The 10,000-nt window shown below is 37.8% G+C and overlaps 2 protein-coding genes across 2 annotated transcripts in view; one reads left to right on the forward strand and one right to left on the reverse strand.

Annotated features, from left to right (window-relative positions):
• Window positions 1–4,806, forward strand: part of LOC113815886 (ataxin-2 homolog) — a gene marked incomplete in the record, with an annotated part of 7,513 nt that extends 2,707 nt beyond the window's left edge. The window contains 3 exon segments of the mRNA XM_070120858.1: window positions 1–127; window positions 411–1,059; window positions 1,329–4,806. Coding sequence (XP_069976959.1) covers window positions 1–127; window positions 411–1,059; window positions 1,329–1,378 — 826 coding nt within the window.
• A 2,361-nt stretch (window positions 4,807–7,167) lies between these two features.
• The window catches only part of RpLP1 (Ribosomal protein LP1), a 4,044-nt gene continuing 1,211 nt past the window's right edge, over window positions 7,168–10,000 (reverse strand). The window contains exons 2-4 of the mRNA XM_027367904.2: window positions 7,568–7,751; window positions 7,324–7,395; window positions 7,168–7,219 (exon numbers count right to left, since the gene is read on the reverse strand). Of these exons, the coding sequence (XP_027223705.1) occupies window positions 7,206–7,219; window positions 7,324–7,395; window positions 7,568–7,751 (270 nt within the window). The 3' untranslated portion in view covers window positions 7,168–7,205. The remainder of the gene's footprint in view (window positions 7,220–7,323; window positions 7,396–7,567; window positions 7,752–10,000) is intronic.

A 10,000-nucleotide genomic window follows, 5' to 3' on the forward strand; every position in this document is an offset into this window, starting at 1 on the left:
GATGCAGGTAGCAGCAGCAACAGGACAGCCTATTCTAGCGCCAGCACCCATGAACACTCAGCCACAGGCGATAACTGCTGTTCAGATACCACAGAATATGTTGCCACAGACACCAGCACATTATCAGGTATGAATATTAATGAAGGAAGTACTATTTTTCCCTTTATACGGTCATCTTACTTCAATTATTCCATTCTTTGCTGTTTATATGACTTTGTTGCAAGGTCAGGAGTTTAATGAACTTGAAATGCACTTTATGGAGATCATATAATTTGTTACAAAGATTATTTTATTAGTTTAAACATATACCTTCAAATGATTTTATTTTGGTTTCCTTAGTTTTTAAATAACTAAAAAAAATTCTTTGCACAATATCCAGTTTTTAAATGGCTATCAATTTTTCTTTGCAGCAATACCCAGGGATGCATATGATACCAGTACGGTTTCCTCCCACTGGAATGCAAATGGTAACGGCAGTGGTGCCAACATCAGTGGGAATGTATCATCAGAATGCAGAGTCCCAGCAGCAATCACAGCAACATAGTCATCAAACTATGTTTATGGCTTCCACTACCCTCCCGCCCCACCAGCCACATCCTACTCACACTCCAGGTCCTGGCCCACAACCAGCGCAACCACCAACTCCGCAGAATCCAGGAGGAGGTGGTGGGCCTCCAAACATGCCAACACAGCCTCCTACACCTGGACCTACTCCACCACAACCTCTAATTTATCCACCCCACATGGCCGGACAACCATCTCTGCCTCAACACTTGTCGCAACACTCTCCTCATACAGCCCCATCACCCCATGCTCACCAGTATCCTGGTCAGAATGCAGCAGCTGCTGGACACCATGGAGGGCCTGGTCAGCAGATGACTACCCAGATTGTGATGCTACCCCCCAGCATGCAAGCAGGTCCACACATGATACACCCTTCAGGACCACCTCCACATTCTGCTACAGCACACATTCCCTCCTCCATGGCGGGCTTTACTCCCACTTCATCTGCCGCTGTACAGCACATGCCTTCAGCCCCTCATATTCAATACATGCAAGGTAAGCACCCACGGTTCCCACACTGAGGTGCTACCTGGTTTAGGCAAAGAAAGGGAATAAAAAAGTTTTATCAGCAATGAAAGAGGTAGTTCCTCACTGAATATTGCATTCTGATGTAAAAATATTTGAATGCCTATGTAAAATCTGTATAAATTACTTGAATTTATAGTAAACCTGTGTGAATATATGTCACATATCTGAACCTTGGCATATCTGGCATTGTGAAGGGAGACGATGCTTGTGAGCTGAGATGGTGTTTGTGCCCACAGGTACACCCGGCAGCCATCATCACTTGCCCATTGTCCATCACAGCCAATGAAGCCTGGGCTTAGTAGGAGTAAATCTGCACCATCCCCAGCCTTCAGTTGTGTCTGCCTGAGTGTTTGGCCTTTGTGCAGAGTGGGAATTTCTCTGCATAGTGAAATTGGGGATGTTATGTTACTGTTGTCATGTTGAGAGATGTATCTAGGGTAGCTTGGTTACTACACTGATCACTATACACTACTACTCTGATATGGCTATTGTCATACCAGTTATGTGCAAAGCATTAGGAGGGTGGGGAGTTGTTTCCTAAATTTTTTGTTTATATTTAATGAAACCAATGGGAAGTTATGCAAGGGTAATTAATATACGGGTATGCTACCTTTTTTTCTTTAAGTTTTAGTGTTTCTGGAAAGTTTCATGATACATAAGTAAAAGGGACAGTTGCTATCATAGACACAAGCAGTCAATATATAGCTATATGCTTTTTGACAGGGAGGTCGGTATTTATTGTTGCGTTAAGAAGAGGGATAACATTTTAAAGTGACTACTTTTGAAAGGTAGCTCTCAGATTTGTAGGAGTAGTGTAATATTTTTATTTAAAGATAAAAGAAGTTCATATGGTATGGGACAATATCAGATGCAGAGTTTAGATGCTATTGATGCCAAGTATCAGGTAGGCAGACTGGAGAGCTGGGTGATGTAGTTGTGATGTCCAGGTGATATATGTCACATGGATTTATCAGTAAAAAAAGTATTTATTGATTAGCAATATTCTATGAGAGACAGAATGAATGAGGGGCCAGTCAGACAGCTAGCCCAACAAAATTAAACATGAAGTGTGATTTGCCTTATCATGTTTTGAAGTAAGTCTCAGTAAATTGAATCTGTGTTGTGACGTGTAATGGAAAGCCATACAGAAGTGTTGATACCAAGGGCTCTTTTGTCACACCATATTTTGTACTGACTTGCTAAAAGGCATCTCAAACTCCCCTCCCCTACTTCCCTAGCCCCACATTCTTCAAAAGAATCATGTGGAATGATTTGGAGTCTGACTGGGATGATTATGTGGCCATTACAAACATTCAACCTTTTCCTTTTCACATTGTTGAATTTCTATTCATTTACATCTAGATCAGGATACAAAGCTGTGCAGTAGTGGTGATGACTGTGTACAGTTTGGTGTCCAGCAGCTGGCTGGTGATACTGCGGCAGCAATGCTTACTTTTCTCTGAAAACAAAAGTAAGCTGTTTTATATACACCTCTTTTTTATAAGTTGCCTAGCTAAAATTACTTGCCTCTATTTCTTGACTTTCTGTCTTACCAAATCTCTTGGGCAAATGTGGTAAGCTCACAGAATGAAATTAGCAAGTATGGGCAAAACAAGGAGTATCAGTGGCGATCAGAATGCTGTCAGTTTGGAAAATAAATTTGTAATAAAAATGTCACTCCATTTCCATAAGTAAATAAAAGTGGAGAAACAACATTAATATGCATACTTGTTTTTTTTTCGTTTTTATGTATTACTGTTTTCTTTTTTTTTCATCAGAAACGAAACCATGTGTAATATTTTGCTGATGCATTACGTTACATTTTTTTGTATAAAGCTTTTCCACTTCATCATCTGTTACTGCTCTACGACGTTCTGTGTACATGACAGCAAAGTCCTGTTACTCATGGCAGAGAACTGAACAGCCTCTGCAAAAACAAGAGGTGAGAAATTGAAAAAAATGGAATAAATTCCAAAAATCACTATTTAAAAACAAAATCAAACAGAGGCCAAGATATGGTAAAGGGAATAATTTGTTTGGCTATTTGTTCCACCTCTTGTAATGGGAAAATGTAGAATATGACAGCTAAACATGTGATGCATTGTTAAAAATTCATGCTGTTTATTATTTATGTCTTGTGTATGATACACTTGGTTACTTAAAAACCACCTTATGAGAACATTCAGACCTTACAAGGTATTTTACATTATTCAGTTGTTTTTGTTCCATACGAGAGAGAAATTGATATGCAACTGAATAAATAAAAATAAAAACAATTTGTATGAAGAAAAAAATTTGAAGATCATTTGCTTTGTGAGCAGAGAATTGTACAAGATATTTAAGTATGTTGGAGTGGATGGTATGTGTTTGAGAGTTTTGCGCTAGTGTGGAAGTATGAAAGAGTGAATATTGCATGCGTTCAGATGCCAGTGTGAACTGTGTACAGCATTAGTAAAACTGTTCCCCTGTTCTGTAACTCCCTTCACTACTATCTTTTCTCTTATTTTTCCTTATTCGTTGATGTGTCTGTGGGCGAGTGTCACTATTTATTACTACAAGAATGAATCACCTACCAAGGATTCAACCAGTGATAACTTTATTCTTGCAGATACACTGAGAATAGCTAGATATTTTTCTTAGTTACTGGTGTTGCAGGCAGTTGAAAGTAACGAGAGATGCAGGGCAGTCACTTTAAACTTGTACATTTAGGGTTTTATAGGAAGTGCTTCTTTTATTTAGTATTATTTACATCAATATAATGTTTCCAAGAAGGATAACATTATCAGAATTTACTCTTATATTGATTAGTTTGATTACATATGATTTTAACCTTAAATTTTCAATGTTTGAAACTGTGTTTGAGAGAGAATCCACAGATACACTTTTAACAAAGTCTGCCACTGCATAAGCTAGATTATTTTTTTCTTATTCCCTCTTCTCAACTATAACTGCATGCAAATGTGCTAGTAAGCTGAAACGATTGTTCTTTTTTATTTTTTTATTTACTTTTTTCATATAGATTCCCTTAATTTTGTATTAACTGCCTGCCTCCATATTCCTCCCTACACCATTTCCTGCATCTCTCCTATAATTTCTCTTCTCTCTTTTGCAAGGAAATTAATCCTTTTCTTTACTGCCACAACAGGAGTCGTCAGGGCGCAGCATATGTAGATGTTGAAGTTAAACACTGACTTCACTGCTAAAGATGTAGGTCTCTCACTTCTCTCTTGCAGGGGAATGTATGATGCTGTATCATTCTTGTAGCAATCTTTCTTTGTATTTTTTTTATTTTTATTTTTATTATTATTTTTTTAATTTCATTATGATATTAAAGTCGGAAGTTTTTATATGTGAACATTGAAGGATTTATATATGAAGTTTAAAAAGAAACATTGTTGAATAGATATGGAAAATTACTAAACTGAAAGTTATATGTATTAAGATATTTAGAATGGGAGAAAAACAAGCAGGGTTATAATAAAAAGAACATGTTATGAATGGGAAGGAGCGTGAAGGGTTTCATCTCTCTTAATGTATTGTGCCACCAATATTGTTATCAAACAGGAACACGGAAAAAGTTGGCAATAACACTAAAAGACGTGATGCCCAGTACTCGAAACTATTGAGAATGTAGTCAAAAATACAAAAGGAAACTTCCCATTGTGTAGCAGCTGAAACTCACAGCTAAAGGCTATAAATAAAGAGAAAAGTTTATAAGGTATATTTTTAACCTTTTATGTCGAGTCAAGTTATTTTACTATCATTTCCCCTCCAGTCCCATGCCCATGTCCAAATGAGGGGATCATAGGGGTCCTAGCTTGGACTTCAGCCCTTGCCTCAACCAATTTTGCATGGTCTTCTGTCCAGTGTGAGCCATGCTGAAAGGAGTTAAGGCTGGCTTTGTGTCAGTCCCAAATGGCCTTTGTACTCGGTTTGCTCTTCCCTCTTTACCCTTCTCACTACTAATATAGCCAGCAGTACTTTACTAATATTTGACCTGATCATTTAGTTTTTACCTTTTTTCCATATTGTATATTGTATGATGCCTTCTTACCTGGGGACAGTGTGCCTCAGGTAAGTCACCATATTGTTATATTTTGAATACACCACTAAACCTTAGATAACAATTTCTTCAGTAAATATTACTAGTTTTTATATACTTTTCTGAGCATTTCCAGAATTTACTTTATACCTAGCAGGTTAAATCTGGCTCTACTCGTGAAAGCCAACAAAGTATTATAGTAGAGGACATTTAAACAATATTTGAATCACTGGGATAGTTAAAACTTACAAATTACAAGCTTTAAGCAGACCTTAGTGGGAGTGCAATTTAAGTGATATAAAAGTCAATGTGCAGGAGGACAAAAAAATATATACAATATGCTAGAATCATGTTATTTCTGTTTGTAATACTCAAGTACAATCTATATGAATTCATGATTTTATTGTATTAAGTACTGAATTTTGTAAATCATAAATGTACTTTTAAGGCTGGGTGGGTTCAGGTGCCTGGTTTCTGATGAAGTGATACAGAAATCAACATTTCCTGGTGATGCTGCTGATTATGATCAAAGTATTCCTAGCATATTGAGGTGATGACCAGTAGGACCACAAGTCAAAGCAATGTGTCAACTAGTGTCTACCCTAATTAATTTTACAGATGAACTAGGAAGCACCTAGAATGCTCGATATATGCATGAACATAGGCATATCCACAAGAGGTTTTATATACATGTACATGTATATATTTGTTAAATTCTACATTGAAAGTCAGAGTAATCAAAATATAGAGGGTGAGGTTTGTAGATTTGTAGACAGAAGGGGATGAAGAGAAAAAAGATACAAAATTAGTGGAGGCAATGACTAGGAATGAGGTAAGGGTGACCCCTCCCACATTTGACCAGTGTTCATCTCCTAAGCACCCCCCCCCCCCCACAACATTCAGCAAACTAGGGGGGGGGGGGGAGTAGGGAATAGTATTTGAAAAGCTAATTTAGACTGCAAGGTAATTTTTCCTAAAATTCAATTTAACAGTGATGGCTCTCAAGCCGATTGTTAATACTTCTCGTAGTATGCGCTTAATTCAGTCTTTGCCAGTTTTTGAGTATACATTTATACATTTCATTTACCAATTGAATAGTGTCACTTATGTAGCCTATCTCACTTTTCCATTCCATAAGGCTTTTTATTCATGTATCTCATTGTAGTTAAGATTTTTTTTATTTACCACTGCACTGATCAGTTTTCCTATCAAAATTGGCAATTTAGGTTTTTACAAATTTAATGCCATACATAAGCATCTTTCTCACTTTTGCATTTTGGTATGTGGCCTGAAAGTTTCTACCATTACCCCTCTAATAATGGGAGTTTGCACAATCCTGGCCTCTAGTTGACGTCAAGTGCATCCAAAATGCCAGGTCAGGTTAGTAATGGTTCATTTCTGTATTGGATATTCCGATTCTGAGCATACATTGTAAACATTTGGCTGGGCCTTCAGGCCTTTCCACGCAAGTAGGCATGATCAGCAGCAGATTCATAGGCAGACAAACTACTCTAAACAAGTAGTTTACTTGCCTATTATTTCACCTACTGTTGCCTACTGATGTGGACAGGCCCGAAGAAGTTTATCCATACTAAAGAATATGCTTTCTAGTTATCCATTTTGTTAAGTAGGTGGTACTTGCATGCCCACATTATGTCTGGCAATGTCAAACAAATTTAATTACAGGCATAAGCAATGTCAATTCCTGCAGTGTACTTCCATGTGTTTGGCTGCTCTAGGGGTTTAGCTGCACAACTATTCCACAATGCAAATTCGCCGATACTGGTCTCAATTTCAAAGCTTATATTCTGACTTCATGCAAAACCAAGGTTCCTAGTAGAAGACTCGTGTTATACACAATTATTCTTTAATGGTATGACTCCATTCCCATTATTCATAATGGCTAACTTCATATTTCTTCCCAGGGAGGGGGGGGGGGGGGGCTATTTCCAAGAACCGCCTAAAAACTGATTGGAAAAACATTTACTTCCAAATTCCATAAATATAAAACTTTGGTTCAGGGTAATAAAATATTTGTATACATTTCCAGATTTTATTGGAAAATATGGATTTAACCGAAGAGACCTGAAATGAGAAAAATTATCGGTAAGAAGCAGAAAATTGACAATTATATACAAATGTTCATGAATACAGAATAACACTGACTAAAATATCAATTTTATACTTACTGAAGCCCATGTCGTCATCAGATTCCTCAGCCTCCTCTTCCTTCTCTTCCTTCTTGGCTTCAGCAGCAGGTGCTATAAAATTTTTAAATATTAGTTTACGGCATGAAAATATATGAACACTTGTTGCTTCCAATAAAGATATCAGTAAAGGTTAAGTTGTAATCAAAGGGTTTCAGGTGAAACACGGTATAGTGCATCATGTTGCTCACTTATCTAAGTTTTAAAAATTTGCAATTTAACTTACCACTGGCAGCTGCAGCAGCTGCAGGGGCAGCACCACCGCCACCACCACCAGTTCCTACACCAGATCCAACGTTGGCAACAAGAGCCTTGATGTCCAGGCCAGATACAGCCTTGGCAAAGAGACCAGGCCAGTAGGGCTCAACAGTGACACTGGCAGCCTTCAGGATGGTGTTGATCTTTTCCACCTAGAGAGAATTTTTTTTTTTTTAGAAGAATATTCTAGTATACCACAAGAACAAACTGCCTTGTCAATTTCTCAGTTGTAAAAATAGTGTAATCACAGAAGTTCAGGTGAAACACGGTAAATCATCATGAATAATCAATTTCACATTAAAATTTTTAATACCCATATATATTAACCAGCTGCATGCAGCTGTCATTTTTACCAAGATGAACAACCAAATACCAAGTAACATGTATTTATGCCAAGTCAAATTATTGAACAGTGCTTAATAGGCCTCGACTAATCATTACGATGCTTGCCAATTTAGCCTCATTTCCACATCCCCCCCCCCCCACCACTTAGTGGCTGACACTGGCTCGGTAAGACAGGAAATACTATAACCGAGTTAAGAAAAATCAGCTAGTAAAGAACTCAAGTGCACCTTTCCCAAACTAAATTATAAGTTTGCAATATTTCTACTTTCTACTAATAACCTCCAACTTTTAGTATTGTTAAATGAAAAACTGGCTGACTGCCACAAATGTACTGATAGGTTTATGTTACCCAGATTGACAAGGAAATTTACACCATCTTAAAGAGTATGAAATTGTTAAACAGGTAAACCTGCTGTAGCCCCTTGTTTACTGCAAACTGACAAATCTGATGCATTACACCAAACTAAATCCCACAGCACCCCCACTGTTTTCAGCTCCATTCTGATTAATGATGGATTAAGTGCATTTCATCCACATTACAAGCCATTAGTTTCAAAGCCAATTACAAAAATAAGTACAAGTTTACAAGAGCAGCGTGCACAGATAAAGGGGAATGGACACCGCCATCTTTTAAGATTAAGAAGCAGTTTAAGCTGGAGCAGCCTTATTTATCTTTAATGGACGTAAATGTCCAATGCACATCACCACTCAGACCCAAGTCCCCAACACCCTCACACAGCCAGAGTTCTCAATACCCAATTTTCTGTAAGTCAACATGGAGTGCTATTAAATGGTGGGTATAGGGGGGTATAGAGGGGTCTAGAGAATAGAAGGGTAGGAAAGGTTAGGTTGTGTTTTTGGGGCTACATGATACCCGGGTTTTGGAACCGTCTCTGGATGGTGTGACACTCGGTAACAATTACCATAAATCTAATATTAGTCTAACCAATTACATATGCGTGTAGTAAAAAAAAAAAAATTTTTGGTTGATCCTTACAGTGTGGGCATACTAAGGTAGGGCAAATTGAAGACCATATTCTTGTAAAGATGAAAATTGTATTTGTTAGTACAAGAGATCTGCAGACAAACAGCAATGCGCCACAAAGGAAAACTACCAAGAAAAGGACTGCTCAGAGCCAAAGTCCACTCAGTAAGCCTGAACTGCAGTTCTATCTTTCCATTCATACTAGGTGAAGAGTGCACTTCCCTGGGGATGTGCTAATATGTTAAATTAACTCCTTAATCTAAAAATCCAAATCTTATTTGACCATAAATTTGTCTACTTCCACCTAATTTAAATCTGTATTCGTCTTAGTAAAGCAAATTCTCTCAGTGCCAAGGACACCATATTAATTCCTCTGCTTTTATTCAGTTGGCTACTCAAGAAAAGAAAATAGACAACACTTCAATAGGATTCTTGGTTGCAGCATATACAAATTCCTGTAAACAAGGCTAAATAGGTTGGTCAAGTTACCAGGAGCAATACACAAATAGAGGGAAATAGAGCCCTTAGAAATTGACAGGTAAATTTAAAAACTAGAATATATTTTAAATAGAATAATTAATGGTCTGCAAATCTTTGTAGTAGTATTCAGTGAAGTAGGAATTTTTCTTGTACCCAAGCAGACGTCTCTTTGCTTAAAGTCATTAAAGTATCACTGCCTGATGTCAGTGATAGTTGGAAGGCATGTAACTGTGCATAAAAGGCTATCAGTATTTAACTTGATCATTTGTATAATTTTGACGACCCCCAAAAAAGCACCCAGCTCTGGCAAGACGAGATACCACTTCAATGGATTATCTGGCAAGGGCCATTTTCCTAATGGCATACCCAAAAGATTTCACCAATTCCCCTTGCCTGAGTGTGTCTGTACTCTCCAAAGTGGTGTGTGTAAGGGGGAAGGGGGATACTGCCAGCTGAAACGAAATGCTAGTATAGGGGGTTACAGGGGGATTTGCCCCGGTACTCCCTGTCCTGATAAAGTTTAAGTATGGTGGCTCCTACTGTTCTTACGAAAAATACTTAACAGGGTTCGTACCATATAAATGCAATGAT

This window comes from Penaeus vannamei, chromosome 4, assembly GCF_042767895.1.
Source record: "Penaeus vannamei isolate JL-2024 chromosome 4, ASM4276789v1, whole genome shotgun sequence".
NCBI lineage: Eukaryota > Metazoa > Arthropoda > Malacostraca > Decapoda > Penaeidae > Penaeus > Penaeus vannamei.